The following is a 16873-nucleotide window of genomic DNA, read 5'->3' as shown; positions in this document are numbered from 1 at the left end:
GTGATTATAGAGGGCCCACCCAGATAACCCCGGATAGTCTCCCCATCTCAGGACCCCTAACTTCAACACATCTGCAAAGTCTCTTTTGCCATGTAAGTTCCTATAGTCTCAGGATCTTGGGATTAGGACATCAGCACCTTTAGGAAGCCATTATTCAGCCTACATCACAGCTTCTCTTCTCCTACCATGTAATTTTCTATCACCACACCTATTTGTTATCCTCACTGCACTGATTCCAGTTGGAATTCTTGTGTTCATTTGTTTCTATTTATCACTTGTTCTCTCCCTTCATGTCTGATTCCTCCACAATTCTTTCCCCAGCACCAATATTGTTGTTGTTCAGTAAATATGTATTGAATGAAAGGATGGATGGGTGGATGGATGGATGGATGATGAATGGATGGATGATGGGTGGATGATGGATGATAAATGGATGGATGAATGATGGATGGGTAATGGATGATGGATGGATGGAGGGATGGATGGATGGATAGAAGGATGGATGGATGGATGTAAGGTGGATGATGGATAGATGGCTAATGGATGGGTGGATTGATGGATTTTGGATGGAGGATGGATGTATGATGAATGGATGGATGGATGATGGGTGGATGATGGATGATAAATGGATGGATGAATGATGGATGGGTAATGGATGATGGATGGATGGAGGGATGGATGAATGGATGGAAGGATGGATGGATGGATGTAAGGTGGATGATGGATAGATGGCTAATGGATGGGTGGATCGATGGATGGATGATGGGTGGATGGAGGTTGGATGGATGATGGATGGGTGGATGAACGGATGTAAGACGGATGATGATGGATAATGGATGGTGGATGGATGGATGGATGGATGGATGGATAGATGATGGATGGGTGGATGAACGGATGGATGGTGGATGGATAATGGATAATGAATGGATGGATATTGGATGGATGATGGATGGATGGATGGGTGGATGTAAGATGGATGGATGTAAGATGGATGATGAATGGATAATGGGTGTAAGATGGATGATGGATGGATGGACAGTGGGTGGATGCATAAATGAACAAATGAATAGTCTTCCACAGGCAGAACAAAGGAGAATGTAGGCTTCTGCAGAGATTCCCAAGATGCACATTCCATCACAGATGCTCCAGCCTGGCTGGAGGAAGAGAGAGGGAAGGGAGGAGGTGTCCTACTCACTCTTCCCCATCAGAAAAGCCAGCTAGACCTTGGAGAGACTTTTTTATCTCAAGGGTTGAAAGCCAAGGGCCTCAGGAATTCACCTGGGAAACCCAGACCATCCACACATCTGCCCTGTCTCCTGGAGGATCTTAGACAAACAGCAGAGAGAGGGGCCCTAGACCCCAAAGAACCAGCCTATCACCATAAAAAGGAATGCAGCACTGATATGTGAATTCACATGTATGAACCTTGGAAATTTTATGCTGAGTGAGAGAATCAAGACACAAAAGACCTGTGTGATTCCATTTCTGTGAAATGTCCAGAACAGGTAAATCTGTAGAGACAGAAATTAGATGAGTGATGATCAGGGACTGGGTTGGGGGGGATGGAGAGGCAGCTAATGAGTAGGGGGTGAAACAACATTCTACAATTAGATTGCGGTTATGGTTGCAAACTCTCTGAATACACTGAAACCACTGAATTGTACACTGTTTTGTTTTCTTTTTGGCCAGCATGCAGGATGCAGTATGCAGGATCTTAGATCCCCGACCAGGGATCGAAACCCTGCCCCCTGCCTTTGGAGGACAGAGTCTTAACCACTGGACCACTGCCAGGGATGTCCCAAATCATACACTTTAAAGAGGTGAATTGTTTGGTATGTGAAGTATATCTCAATAGACCTGTGGAGAAAAGAGAAGCACCAGCCTATCAGAGTTGGAGTAGAAGGTAAGGACAGAACACAGAGCAAAGGTATCAAATCCCACTGCCCTCCTCCACGGTACAACTAGGAAAGAGGCTCAGTTTCTCTCGGTTTGTCAGAGGCAGAGCAGGACCAGAACCCGGGGCTCCAGAGCTCCCCTCCCATCTCCACGCCTCCGTGCCCAGTGCTGGAGACGTAGACACAGAGAGGTCCCAGCCCTCCAGCTCGGATCCTGCAATTGGAGGGGGGAGGAGTCCAACACATAGAGATGCTCCTCAGGCCTGAGTTTCCTCATTTCCAGAATCTGGGCACCTTGCACGCAGGCATCTTTATCTGTTTTATTCTTCGGTGGATTCCCAGGATCTAGAACAGTCCTGGCACATAGTAGGTGCCCAGTAAACATGCAATGAATGAAAGTGCAAAATGGGCAGTGCTGTGAGGATGAAATGATTCCATTTACACAGCCCTGGCTCAGAGGACACAGTAAGTGGTAGCCATAATTGTCAGTCACCCTCACTGCACTTATCCCCTGAGCAGAGGGGACAAAGCGCAGCAGAAAGGTGAGAACAAGACACAGAGGGCAAGATGCTGGACTGAGAAGGGCCGTTCAGAGCTGCCCGCTTGGGGGCCTCACCCATGCCTCTACCCTCTCTGCCTCCCCCCGGCCTCATTCAGCTCCCCATTCACTGGTGAAGCACGCCTGCTGCCTCAGGGCCTTTGCTCATGCAGTTTCCTCTGCTGGGGATGCCTTCCTTCCCCTTTTCATCTGAGTTGCTCCTGCCCAAGTTTCCCCCACAAACTCCATCATCACCTCCTCCAGGAAGCTGTCCTGATCTCCCTGGCGTGCCTAGCCCTGGTGCCTGCCTTCTGTTCAGCTGTGGTTTTTACACATGCCCAGGTCATCTGATTGTGGTCTGCCTCCCAGCTGATGGCAGCTCCCAGAGGGCAGAGCCCTCGTCTGCCTGTTCATTATCCCGGAGCACAGTGCCTGGCACCCAGCAGGCGCTCTGTGGTATGTGCGGGCCTGCCTGGGAAGCTCTGCGCCCTCCCTGCTGGCTCAGAGAGGCCGACCCACCATCCAGGCAGCCGCTGGGCCCCACAGAGGAGGGTCCTGGCCTGCACCCTTGTAGGGGGCCTGGGGCGGTTGTGAAACCAGAGTCCACCTGTGAGGCCCACGGCACAGGACCACTAAAAATAAAGTTCTCTTCTCCTGGGAGGGGTGGAGGAGGACCCCTGATGGCAGGGCGGTGGCTGTTCAGGGCATGAGGACAGAATGTGAGGGTCAGAAGTGCAGGGACAGTATCTCACGTGGCCAGCACTGGGCCAGCCACCTCCACGTCACCCTAAGCCTCATTGAGGGAGGGAGGGCATGAAGGACACGGTGTTTCTGGGGTCACAAAGAGCTTTCTTACCTGGGACCTGATTCCTTCCTCACTGCAACTCCGAGAGTCATTATTTTTCCGCACCTGACAGATGGGGAACGGAGGCCTGAGGTCACCCAAGATTGGAGGCTGCCACGGGAAGAGCCCTACGTGCGGCCGGGGCTCTCTCCACATCCCTGCAGGAGCCCGGCCTCCAGTCAGGAGGACACTGAGTGGCAATGGGACACTGCAAACCCAGGCAAAGGATGGCTTTCCCGTTTATAAGCACCTCTCATTAGTTTTGAAAGAAACAGATTTCCATACCAAATAAGGCGGTGGACCTCAGAGCCGCTGCGCACTTCACACAATTCCTTTTAAGAGTCCAAACGCAATTACACTTGGAACTTGCCTGGATTGGCCTCCCCCGGCCTCCCCCCTTCCCCTGACCTCCGCATGTAAACAAGCAGCCCAGCTGGGCCCCAGCTGGGCGGCCTGGGAGAGAAGGGGAGGGTCCCCAAGGCTGCCTTGGGCGTGGCCAAGAGGTTCAGCATCCTCAAGCCCTCCTCCAAACCCTCTCTAAAAACAAAGGCCCTAGGAGGCCAGCTGGACCCTGCAGGGAACCATCTGAGCCCCCTCTGAGGTTCACAGGTGGCCGGGGGCATCGAGCTCCTCCAGGCACAGGAGGACTGCAGCTCCAGGGCAGATGCAGGGGGTGCTCTATTTCTGGGTTCTCTTTAAGATGCCCACAGAGGGGCACCATGTGCTCCCGCAGGGAAAGCACTGCTCAGAATTCCCTCAGGCTCCCTGGGCCATGAGAAAGTTGGTCCAGGGCAGGGAGCTTTCCCTGGTGGCTCTCTTGGAAGCCGCTCCTCACCACCCTGTCCTCATGGCCACCCCCTCTGGTCCCTGCACCGCCCCCCAGGCTTTGGATCAGTGCCCCAGGACCCCGCGGGGGCTCTCTGGGCTGACTCATCCTCCCGCTGAACAGGCACGCACCAGGCACCACGGGCCCGCCAATTGGCCCGCCAATTTCCCCCGCTCGGCGCAGGCCCCAGGCGAGCACTGTGATTTTCCACTTGCGCCATCTGATTGCTATTAGGGCTGCAGAAAAGGGAATTCCTGGCTCCAGAAGCCCGCAGGGGGCCCTGGGTAGATTCCGGGGTGGAAGGGGGTATGGGGTACCACCTGGGTGGCACTGCTGTCCAGCCACCCATTCGGCCAAAGTGCCTGCACCACCCACTCCCTGAAGCCCTCCTGGCTTCTCCATATCAGCCCCTGGGGACATCTAAACAACCAGGTGGGGCCCCGCCCCCCCCCCAGCCTGCGCACCCCGAAATGCCCAGTGGGGGCCGAGGGAATGCATCAGGCTGGGCTGTGGACATCCTGGCGCTCCCTCTCCTGGGCAGCGGGCAGCCCCGTGGAGCTGCAGATTCACAGCTGGACTCGGGCCGCAGTGCTCGGGCCAAAGTGACGTCACCAGGAGGAGAGCTGAGTTCCCAGCGGGGCTCTGGGGGGGCTCCTGAGCGGGGCATTCCTTCCCAAAGCCTCATCCCAGCTCAGCCCCTCCTCCTCCTCCTCCTCCTCCTCCTTCTCCTCCCCGTCCCCGCCCCCTCCTGCCGGGCCTGGAATTGGGTTTGGGGCGGGTTACACTCTCAAAGCTGTCTCCTCCAGCAGGCAGGCGAGGGTTCTCCTCCACTCTGAGCTCGCGTTTCCCAAGCCTCCGGGCAGTGCTCTGCGCTGGCCTGCTGCCCTGGTGGTGGGCCACCAGAGGTGGGCATCCCAGGAAGAGCCCTCCACGAAGGGGAGGCCTCGGAGAGTCAAGCCAGCAGCTGCAGGTAGCTCCACACCACGCAGGGCCCAGGGAGGGCGTTCTGGGAACCGGGGCTGCAGGGCGAAGGCCGGGCAGGGAAGGAGAAAGAGGTGGGTGTCTTCGAGGCTGGCAGCCCCCAGAAATCACACGGGCCCAAGCAGGAGCCCTGAGACGCCAGAGCCGTGCTGTCACCTCCCTAGGAGGACCTCCTGCAGCACTCCCGGGGACACTGGGCCGCTCTGAGAGTCCCTCTCCTGTGTGGCAGGCCCTGGCACTCTGGCAATAACTGACCCCCAAGCTGTCCTCTGCTTCCAGCTCCTGCTCTATCCTCCTGTGGGCGGGGGCTCCCCCTTCCCCTCCCCCACCCTCGCAAGCCATCCAAGTGTGCTTTCTGGAAGGGCAGGAAGGGAAACACCCAGCAGGCAGCATCCCAGGCGTGATGGCCCCACCACTCTCACGCACGTCGACTGCCCTCCCCTCCTTCCACAGGGCCACGCTCGGGCAGCGTGGGGCCAGCCCCCGGCGTGGACACCGAGGGGTCCGCCTCAGCAGCCACCAGAGACTGGGCGGCTGCATCCCACCTTCTCCCGCAGCGGGTGGTGCCTGATGGGGTGTTGGCATGGGGTGAAGGCCATTCATGAGACATTCCGAAAGGTCTCTCTGTGTCTGGGGGGGAGCGGCAGCCACGAGCCCACCCCCTCGCCCGTGCCGTCAGACCCAGCCCAGTGGCAGCCCCGGGACGAGGAGAGGGGCTGGGAAGACGAACGGGAGAGCTGGAGTCTGCCGGTTCCCACCGAGGCCTCCTGGAGTAAAGCCCTGTCGAGGGGCAGCGGGAGTTGGGGGTGGGGCGGGGTGGGTTTGGAGCTGGGCGTGGTGGGTGGGGGTGAAAGATGAGAAGCTTCCTGAGGCCCCGGAGCAGACAGGTGACTGGGGGCCCATCCATCCTCAAGCTTGTGCTTTGAGGGGAGGGTCAGCATGGAACTGAGCAGGCAGATTTTTTTGGTCTATTTTAGCCCAAGCTAGTTCTGTCATAGGGCAGACCCCAACGTGAGGAGCTCACGCACTCACGCATGTCCCAAACACATGCCGCACACATGTCTTTCTACGGCCCACGTGGGGTCCACCTTGGCTTCCAGATCTCTCTGCATGAGTGCAATAGCTTTTCAGATGGCCCATGGCAGGGCAGCGAGGGCTCAAACACACAGGGACACCCACACCTCGAATCAACCAGCAGGTGTGAACTGGGGCCCCCCAACTCCATGCCCAGACCCAGTCGGACCTCATGGGCGGGCCTCAGCCAGCTGCCCTTGGGGGTATCTGTGTCCTTGGGGGTCTAGCCTGGCAGAGGTGAATGGGAGAGGCTCTCAGGGTCAGGACATCTCTGGGGGTCAAGCCCGGGGCCCAGACCTAGGCGCGGTGTGTGTCTGGAAGGACGACCAGGAAGAGTGGGAAGAGTGCAGGAGGAGGAGGGTAGACGGGGGAGTACCCCAGGCCGGGAAGGATGGGGGTGAAGCAGGCAGTCTGGGGGCTGCAGGCACCGGGAGAGCTTGGACAAGCCTCAGAGTGCGGAGAAGCCTGAGGTCTGTCCGTGGCAATGGGGACAGTGGCCCAACTAGGGGCAAGACTGTCACGGGGGAGGGGGTGGTGGGTACACAGGAACATGCACAGCTGCTAGCCCCCCTCCCCTCCCCTTCCCCCTCTGCTATCTGCAAACCCACACTGCACACGCCTGCTAGCTGGCTCACTTGTTCTCACGCATAAGGGCTCCCACCCCGCGCGCAGCCACATGGGCCCCGGGCATAAGCCCCACGCCCTGCGGGGCCCCGGTCCAGGCCGCGCCGTTCCGCCCGCGCCCCCGGCCCCGCCCGCTGCCTCTCCGGGCGGCCCTGCACCGCGGGCTCCGGGAAGCCGAGGGTTAAAGAGGGGCGGGCAGCTCGCGGGGACCACCTCCCCGCGCAGCCAATGACCGGTGCCTGCCCGGCCCCGCCCTCAGACCCGAGGGGAGCGCGCGTGGCCGCCTAGGGTGGAATTCCGGGGGAGTCAGGGGGAGGAGGGTTCCAGCACCCCGCGGCCCGGCTGAGGCCCCGCAAGGCCCCTCCTCCTCCGCTGACAGCCTCAGTTTCCCGGCTGCACAGTGGGAGCGATGGGTGCTTGCCGGCGGGGACCGAGCTCAGGTTGGAGGACAGGATACGATTCGAGTGGACCCGGGGCAAGCGGCCGGCCGGGGTGGGCAAGTCTCAGGCAGGGACGCCCCCCTCCGCGGCCTGTCACTTCTCCCAGGCCTCCCGACCTGCATTCTTGGCTGAGTCCAGCTGCCCCTCCTCCAGCCTGGAGCGGGGGCCACCATAGCGGCCTCGAGGCTGGTCCCTCCAGCGCTTCTGTCTCCGCAGCCTCTCTGGTCCTGCAGATACACAGGTCTGCAAAGCCGCAGTGTGTGCAGCGGTTACAGGGTGCGCCCCTGAGCAGGTGACCTCACCTCCCTGCCTTCATCATCAGGCAGTGACTGCACCTGCCTCAGAGCTGGTACCCAGGACCAAACAGGAGGGTGGGTGTAAGTGAGCAGACACTCACTGACACGGGGTTGATGGTGGTGACAGTGATGCCACTGATGGTCATCAGGCTGCCCTGCCTCCCAGGCACGTGCAGGGGAAAGACCAGACACTTTTGTATGTTACGAACATAAGGCCCAGGCAAAAGCCGCCTCCTCCAGGAAGCCTCCCTGCGGGAAATGATCTCTCTTCCCCCACTCTTCCTTCTGGGACTAACTGCCCAGAACCCCTGTCTCACCCCTGGCTGGACACAGGGGTGATACCCAAGAAATGTGTGTGTGTAAATAAAGGACATCTCCAGAAACTGGCTCTGGAAATCTCAGACCAAGTGGGCAAAGAGAGGCGCTTCTTCCCCAGGAGGTGTCACTAGGGTATCAGCAGGGGGGTGAACGAGGGTGCCGGGGAAGCAGGGGGCGGTGCACACAGAGGGGCCTGCTCTGGACTCAGCAGGGAGCCAGATGCCCCCCACAAGGCCCTGCCTCTCAGGGAGCCGGGGGGTGGCGCATCAGCTTGCCCTCCAAGGGGAGAGCCCTGGGGGCCTGGGGAGGGGTCTGCGAAGGAGTGGAGAACACGGCCGCCCTGATGCCATCCTGTCTGCCTCGCCAGGTGGGCTGCACAGGCCGCTGAGCTGTGGGCTGAGCCGAGAGGAATCTGGACTCGCCAGGCCTGGAGATGGCTGGAAACTGCTCCTGGGAGCCCCATCCCACCAACAGAAACAAGGCAAGTGCTCCCATCAGCTCCCGTCAGAGGGGGCTCCTCGGCCCAGGTCTGCAGGATGGGTGCGGTGGGAGGGGGCAGACCCTACCCAGCATCTCCTGCTCACACACACTCTGCCATCCAGGCCCCATCCTCTAGCTCGGGATAGACAGGCAGGCAGCAGGGCCCCTCTGGGCTACATGGCCCGGCACTGGTTACTGGGCCCCTCAGATCCCAGTGCCTTCATCACTGGACACCCTCGAATCCTTGGAGCATCCGTTACCAACCTCCAGAGGCCTTGTCATCTCTTCCCTGTGGAGATGAGGCGGTCAGCTATTTCCCAAGACCAGGCCCTACCAAGAGGCCCTGCGAGGCTGGCTCCAAGGGGGCCCTGGTGTCACATGCTCCAGGGCTCTGGGCCACCCTGCCACTGTCATCCAACGCCAAGGTCCGCTAGTCACAGTTTACCTCCTGCCTCCAGGCACCAGCCGTGCTGAGACTCGGACAACCCATGAGGCTGACCCACCCCTTCTGCCCTCACCCCTCCTGGCCTTGCATCTCTGAGGCCCTTGAAAACTCTGGAATTCCCTCCTGAATCCCGGACAAAACCCTCTCAAGTTGAAAGGACCCCTTGAGTTTACCAAGTGCAACATTTGAAGAAACCAAGGCTCACGCCAGTGTGGTAACTTGAGTGGGATGAGTCCAAAGGTCGGGGCAGAACCGGGCCTCCTTCCCAGGGCCCTGGACCCCAGCCCCCGGCATTTCCGCGCCATGCCTGCAGCCCTTTCCTGCCTCTGATGGTGACCGCTGTGGGGTGGCAGCCATGGGAGGCAGAGATGGGCCTGACTCGGGAGTCTCCTGAAATCCCCGGAGAAAAGGCAGAGCCCAGGGAGGGGACCAGGCCCCAGAGCAGGCATTTTACAAGGTGGTATGTGGCCGGGATGGCAGCTGCACGCCCAGTGACTCACCGGCCCTCCCGTTCTGACTCGGAGGGGAGGATTGCAGACTTTTTCCAGCCTGCAAGAGGCTCAGAGGGATCTGCTCTGTCAGATGCAGTCCCTGCAGCCCAGTTCCCTCCAGCACCAGAGCTAGTCCTACATGGACTCGTTTAGACACTGCGTCTTGTAGATTACTGGGTCTGCTCCCCAGCTGAGAGGAGGCTCGTAAGGAGGCCACTCTGCCATCTGGAGTGGTCAGAGCCACCCACAGGAAAGGCTGAGTAAAGAGCGAGCTAAGGGGATTGAGGGTTGACAGACAGAGACACCCGTGGAGCCAGTAAATGTATTTAGAGGATGCCGGGTGGTGACTGGGACGCCCATGCCCTGACCTCATGGGGTCTCCCCTAAGTTTGCCAGCACCCTCCAGTCCCTGCTTGCAGAGTCCCCTTGACCAGAGCCAGGCCAGAAGGCCCCTCCCTTTGTTGTGGGGTGTCAGGCCCAGAGAGCCGTCTTTTAGAACCAAGCTTTCTGCCTGAGCTGGGGGCCATCTGGAAAGTGGCAGAATAGTCCTGCCTCAAGAACCTTCTGGTTTGTTTTTCAGTTTTGTTTTGTTTTTTTGGCTTTGTTTTTTGGTTTTTTTTGGAGGGAAAGTCCTGAGCAACGGGAACTGACGGACACCCAGCCTTAGATTAGGGGGAAGCCAGGTTCGGGCTCTGTGGGAAAGAGTGCCGGGATGGATTGGTGATGTCTGCCGGGGTGTGGGCAGGGCAGTGACGGTGCTCTGGGCAGCTGGGCCACTTGGGATGAAAGGTCAAAACCCACAGCCTGAGACCCGAGTCCAGCTTGTAGATATGTCGTGTTAGGCCCACACCGTGTTTGTTAAATGTGAACATTTAAAGATCCAGATACTTTACATCACCATCTCGGGTTCTGGCTTCTCTGGAGAGGGGACAGGATGACCAGCCCCTGAGCCCACCCGTCCCTCTGGCGCCCACCGGCTGGGGCAGGGCGGCTGCCCACTTGCTCAGGACGGGTTCCCTCTGGGTTGCCACCATCCCTCCCTTCCCCCCTGCCACTCACCAGTTTCTTGCACCCAGCCCACCTTTATGCATTGGTATGCCAGCCCAGACCCTGCAGGCGAGACTGCCATTTAGCCAGATGGACTCACACAGCCAGAACAATTGTCAAAATGCACAGCTCTGTAAATAGCCACTGCCTCGGGTGTCCCTCCCCTCCCCCAGGGACTTCCTGGGCCAGATCCAGATGCTCCATGACCCAGAAACCAGGGGGTCACCCTGGCCCAGCAGGGGACCACCTCTGATTCCCCAGGTCTCTCTGATCCCACCATGGATCAGGGTCCACTTTGGTTTTGTTTTGGTAACTTACAAGTGATTTTATTTTTTAAAATAAATATTTTCATGTGTTAGTGTGAAAAATTGCACGTTTGGTAAATTTGCATTCACCTTCACCCGTGCATGAATTGTTAGCCTGTTACCATGTGTGGTTTCTCTCTAGCAGCTCTTGATAGATAGACTTTCTTTCCCAGAACTATTTGAAAGGAAATTGCAGACACCAAGCCCTTTGGCCCTCAAACAGCCTCTGTCTTCTAAGAGCAAGGACACTTCCATACGCAGCCACAGTGTATTTTCCTATTCAGAAAGTGTAACGTTGGTACGATACCATTATCTATACGGTACCTAGTCCGTATTCACATTCCCCAGTCATCCCCGTAACAACCTGCGTGGCGATGGTTAGATCCACTCTACAACCCAGGCTTACAGCCCTGCACGAATCGTTCATATCTCTATCATTTCCTTCAATATGGAAAACTTCCTCAGTTTTTCTTGATCTTGCACAACATGGATGTTTTCTGGCCAGTGGGCTGCCAGGTACCTTTATGAGGGACCTATCATTTTCACTGTTTTCACTATCACTCCTGTAGACTTTCAGCTCCAGGCTCTAGGGCACAGAGCAGGCGCACTATGTGGGATCAGGGGTGTCTTCTGCTCCAGTTGGAGCCAATTAGTTGCTCCAGAGCCATGTCTGTAATCAAGACCAATACACCTGGACTCAGGTGTGGGTTTGGGGGTGGAGCCTAGCACACCTGGATGCGGGTGCGGGTTTGGGGGTGGAGTCTAGCACACCTGGATGCGGGGTGCGGGTTTGGGAGTGGAGCCCAGACAGCATCACCCCGTGTCTCCCCTCCACGCCTGCGCAGATGTGTCCCGGCGTGAGCGAGGCCCCGGAGCTCTACAGCCGCGGCTTCCTGACCATTGAGCAGATCACCATGCTGCCGCCGCCGGCCGTCATGAACTACATCTTCCTGCTTCTCTGTCTGTGCGGCCTGGTGGGCAACGGGCTGGTCCTCTGGTTTTTCGGCTTCTCCATCAAGAGGAGCCCCTTCTCCATCTACTTCCTGCACCTGGCCAGCGCGGACGTCGGCTACCTCTTCAGCAAGGCCGTGTTCTCCATCCTGAACACCGGAGGCTTCCTGGGCGCGTTTGCCGACTATGTCCGCACCGTGTCCCGGATCCTGGGGCTCTGCATGTTCGTCACCGGTGTGAGCCTCCTGCCTGCCATCAGCTCGGAACGCTGCCTGTCAGTCATCCTTCCCTCCTGGTACTGGCGCCAGCGGCCCAAGCGCCTGTCAGCCGTGGTGTGCTCCCTGCTCTGGACCCTGTCGCTCCTGGTCACCAGCGTCCACAACTACTTCTGCGTGTTCCTGGGCCGCCAGGCATCCGGGGCGGGCTGCAGGCACATGGACACCTTCCTGGGCATCCTTCTCTTCCTCGTCTTCTGCCCGCTCATGGTGCTGCCTTGCCTGGCGCTCATCCTGCACGTGGAATGCCGGGCCCGGCGGCGCCAGCGCTCGGCCAAGCTCAACCACGTTGTCCTGGCCATGGTCTCGGTTTTCCTCGTGTCCTCCATCTACTTAGGCATCGACTGGTTCCTCTTCTGGGTCTTCCAGATCCCGGCCCCCTTCCCCGAGTATGTCACCGACCTGTGTATTTGCATCAACAGCAGCGCCAAGCCTGTCATCTACTTTCTGGCCGGCAGGGACAAGTCGCAGCGGCTGTGGGAGCCCCTCAGGGTGGTCTTCCAGCGGGCCCTGCGGGACGGGGCTGAGCTGGGGGAGGCGGGGGGCAGCACGCCCAACACGGTCACCATGGAGATGCAGTGCCCCTCGGGGAACGCCTCCTGAGAGGCTGGCACCTGGAGGGGAGGCGGGGCCCAGCCGGAGTAGCCCGTGGCCTCCAGAGACCCTTCGCGGAGGGACAGGAGCTGGACAGCCACCCTGGTGCCCAAGTGCAAGGAGAAAAGTCTGCTCCCCGCCCGCGTGCCACCTTCTCCTGGGGCTGAGGCTCCGGGGTGGCCCAGAGATGGAACGGCCACCTGCTAACAGACCCCGGGGCCCCGCCAGGCTCCCCCCCAAGCCGTCCTCCTTCCATGACCCACTGTATAGAGGTTGCCCCCAGGCAGTGGGCCAGATGTGGGGCTCCTCCTCGCTCCAGGCTGGCTAGGAAAGGAGAGGAAGGGGTCACCCAGCCCATCTGCCTCCTGCCTCATTAGCCAGCCCTCCTTGAGCACAGCAGCACCATCGCCCGTCGGGCCAGCAGCTTCGTCCTGCCTTGGGATACCTGCGCTGTCCGTGCTGCCCTCTCAAAGCAACGTTGTGAGCAGACTTCCAGGAAAGGGTGCTCCCTGGGAGGTGCTTCTCCTTAACCCGGCTTGGAGCCCAGTCTTTCTGCAATGATGTCCCCATCCCCTGGTGAACACTTTGGTGGCCGAAATGGGGGCATTTCTGTCATGGCAAGCGGCTGGACCAGGAAGGACCCTCGGCCGGCTTGGGTGGCTCACTCTTTTTTCTGACTCTGTGCCAGGCAGTGTGTCCGAGCTGCCGTCCGCCTGGTCCGAGGGGTTCCAGCGGGCTGTCCAGGCAGTCTCTGGGCTCCAGCCCCCACCCAAAAGCGGGCACTGGCTCTACCTAGCCACGCCAGCCCACCTACAAGCACGGTGGCCCAGTTTTATGAAAGACAATAAATGTATATCAATAAACATTTTCTATCTTGCACTGAGAGAAGGTTCCTGCCCTCTGTCCTGTCCGTGGTCTTGTTGCCACAGTGAGGATCCCATGGGCACCTGAGGCCCAGATGGGCAGCCTTTCCACGCCGCCCCCCGTGCAGCCTGCCCTGTACCCAGCTCTCATGCCGCCTCTCCCTGCTGCCTGTCTACACCCCCGGCGTGCTCCCTCTCCTGGTAGGGTGTCCACGCCTCTGCCGGAGGGAACTTGGTCCCCACACTACCCTCGGTTGGCTAACCCCCATGCCCTTTTCACCCACCCAGGGCCCCCCCACCGCTTCTCCTGGAACCTTAGTTTTCATCCCATCTACTGAGTTCCAGGCTCTGTGCTGTCTGCAAACATAGTTCCTGGAGAACACAGTGTATGCCACAGAGGCCCCCAGGGTGGCTGCAGCATCTTCTGCTAAATTGCCTCTCCCCTCACCCCCACCCCCCGCACCATCCAGAACTCTGTCCTGAGCTCTCGGAGGCAGGGCTGGCGTCCTTGCGCTTGGCACTTCCCGACGTCCCAGCAATAGTCTGGAGTCCCTGCTGGGAGATGGCCTTAACTAGGGCCGCGCCGGACGGCTCCCTGGCCGCACCCTCACCTCCATCAGACCCTGGAAGAGGCCCATCTTGAGCTCCTGGTGTCCAGTCTGGGACCCCAGCCCCTTTGGGGTAAGATCTGGGGAAACTGCTCACTGCACAGGCCCAGGGAGAGACCAGGGCAGAGGCCGCAGGGGCCCAGGTCAGGAGCAGGGTGCCCGTCTTCTGTGGAGAACCAGGAGACGGCGGGGCAGGCAGGGTGGCTGACGGAACTGCCCGTCGAGGGAGCAGGACCGCCCGGCGGCTGGCGTTCTGCCCGCAGACCCTGGACGCCCCCTGCCTCACCCTGGTGGTCCCGGAGCAAGGGCCGCAGCACCACCCTCGGGCCGGCTGACCCCCCAAGTGCATTTCCCTGATGACTGGCCCCCGGCAGCCCGACTCATCCCTCTGGCCACCCTAGGCCACTGCTCCCGAGCTCCCTTCTCTCACAGCCCCAGGCGCTCCCCCAGCGAGGCCACGGCTCTGTGTGGCCCAGAGGCGAAAGGTCAACGAGCTTCAGGTGCTGAGGCTGGGGTGCCCCCCTGCCCCGTCCCCACATCAGGGGTTCACCCTCCCAGGCCTCCCCTCCACACACCAGTCAGAGAATCCCGGGAAAGCAGAGCTGGAGGCCACCACAGCTGACGCCTCTAGAGACTCAGAGAAGCCAGGTGGGGTCCTGATGACACACGTGAGGGGGTGGGGCCCGGACCGTCACCTGGAAAGCTCCCAGCAGCACAGACCTTCCCATGGCAGAAAGACCTCCCAGGCCTACAGGTGCCCAAGGGGGCCATCCGGGGTCTGGTGCCTCAGGGCCCAATGTGTCCCAGCCCCTGGAGCTCACCTCTTCCTCAAGAGCCCCCACCCCAGGCCTCCAGCCTTGAGCCCCCCGCCGGGAGCCGCCCCCACCCAGAAGCACGACGGGGCCTCCCGGCCTCTGCCACGGCTCAGAACCCAGGCCTGGTGGGTGGGTGGGCAGCCCTCACCCCCTAGCAGGGCCTGGAGGCAGGGCTGGGCCGTAAAGGAACACTCATGTGCCCTTAGCGGGTGCTGAGCCAAGAAGGGTGGGGGGCAGGCTCCAGGAATGGGGCCTCTCCCAGCCCCGGGACCCTTCCCCTTGCTAGGGAGCAGGCCTCCTCCCTCCCGCCACGGCGGCCCCAGGAAGCGTCCGTGTACAACCTGTACAACCTGCCCGCCGCCTGAGCCCCTCCCTCCTGTGCTCATGGTCCTGTGCTAATGGTGGGGGAAAGCCCCAGGCCCTCAACCACTTTCCTCCTCTCTCCTTTGGTATTTAATTATTAAAGGGGCCGCAGAGCCCACTGCAGGGTGGGGCGATGAGCCTCTGCTATTGCCTACGCCCCAAAATAGCCCATCTGGGCCTCCCGGCGGTGACCACAAGCCTCCTGCCCTCTGGGTGTCCCATAAAGGCAGGAAGTCGAGGGTCCCCAAACATCACAGATATCCACCCTGAAACTGCCTGGGGCAAGGGGGCTGGCCATTCTCCTTTGACAACTGCTGGTCAACAGAGTCATAGAATTAAGATTCGGGGAGTAAAGTCCCCATACCTACTAGGCAGCTTCTAGGTGGCTGGACAAAGAAAGAACACATGTCTCCCTGCACCCCCCCCCCCGGCCCCCACCTCAGGATATGCAGAGTGGGAGGGGGCGGCGGGGAGAGGGGACAGCCATGGGCAGGATAGAGCGCTTCACTTTTTCATACTTCCTGTTACCGCTGTCTCCACAAACAGGAGCAAGTGGGGAAACCCACTCTTAGATACACACAGGATACACACGGCCACATTTGGAAAGCCCAGAGCAAGCCCCAGGGAGGCAGGGGGCCACCACCCACGAGCCCTGGGGCCTGGGTCTGCAGTGCCCTGGTTTCCCCATACGCTATGGTCAGGCTTCACAGGGGAGCAGGGCGGCCACTGAAAGCGGGCCATTCTTGAGAACAGCCAATCTTAGCACTGCGGTCAGGGCAATGACTGCCATTTGTTGAGGACCTACTATGTGCAGTGCGCCTGGGCTGAGAGCGCCACGTGTGAATCTCATTCATCTTCAGGACAAGGCTCCGCGATGTAGGCTATTAGCAGCCATGGTGCACACCGTGGCTCACAAATGGGGTTCCTCCTCCCAGGTCAGTCCCGCCAGGTGGACAGCCCTGGCCGGAGCCCCAGGCACCATCCGACACAGTGGTTTTCTTGTTTCCCTAGAAGCTCAGGCCTCTGACCTCTGTGTTTCCCATCAGCAAAGCACTGGGAGTTGGGGTTCTGGGGTGATGTATGAAGTAGACAGGGCAAGCCCACCCCAGCCCAAGGACATTCCGCACTGGCTTTGTTGGATTCCACAGTCAACAGAGGCCAAAGGAGAGGACAGCCCCGGTTTCAGGCTGTCGGCATCTGGGATGGAGTGGGGGATGGGAAAGGATGCACGTTCAACAGATGGCACAGTGAACGGCCTGGAAGCTGATGCCTCTTCTGTCTCATCTTCCATCCTAATAAGAGGACATGGACTGCTTCTCTGGCATCCACCCAGCTTCCCCAAATCTCCTGCCAGTGTGGTTCTGATATATTTTATGCCAGAATTTTGAAGCCCAAGATCTTTTCTGTACAGCTTGGTTCAGAACTCCCAGCCAAGAGGATTGCTCCATCCCAGGAACCAAGGGCTTTGTTTAGAAGGCGAGACAGAGGGACGGGTCCATATATGCTCCAGCCTCCCAGTACTCGGGGAGAAGTCCCAGCCCAAGGAAGTGTGCCCTTAAGCAGCTCGGCTGCAAGGCTGGGGCGCTCTGCAAATGTACTGCAGAACCTTCCAGAACGAGGACAACTGAGAACATGAGTACGAAAAATATTACATTCTCAGCCAGTGGGGGCTGGAAAGTAGCCAGTAGGGATTTGGAGAAAACAACAGCCCACAGTTCACAAAATTAAAACTCATGGAAAACTCTGCTTCAGTGAGTCAGAATGCCAGCGCCAAGTTTCCTGGCAATTCAGAAGAAGGCT

The 16873-nt window shown here is 59.3% G+C and overlaps 1 protein-coding gene across 1 annotated transcript; it reads left to right on the top strand.

Annotated features, from left to right (window-relative positions):
* The first annotated feature begins 4909 nt into the window (after positions 1-4909).
* MRGPRF (MAS related GPR family member F) lies at positions 4910-13296 on the top strand. The gene is made up of 3 exons (XM_057727715.1): positions 4910-5073; positions 8204-8317; positions 11450-13296. Exons 2-3 carry the CDS (start codon positions 8270-8272, stop codon positions 12431-12433), a joined length of 1032 nt encoding a protein of 343 aa, XP_057583698.1. The 5' UTR covers positions 4910-5073; positions 8204-8269; the 3' UTR covers positions 12434-13296.
* The last annotated feature ends 3577 nt before the right edge of the window (positions 13297-16873 follow it).

The sequence above is a fragment of the Hippopotamus amphibius genome, chromosome 3 (genome assembly GCF_030028045.1).
Source record: "Hippopotamus amphibius kiboko isolate mHipAmp2 chromosome 3, mHipAmp2.hap2, whole genome shotgun sequence".
Classification (NCBI taxonomy): Eukaryota; Metazoa; Chordata; class Mammalia; order Artiodactyla; family Hippopotamidae; genus Hippopotamus; species Hippopotamus amphibius.
This window is presented reverse-complemented; position numbering and strand designations above follow the sequence as displayed.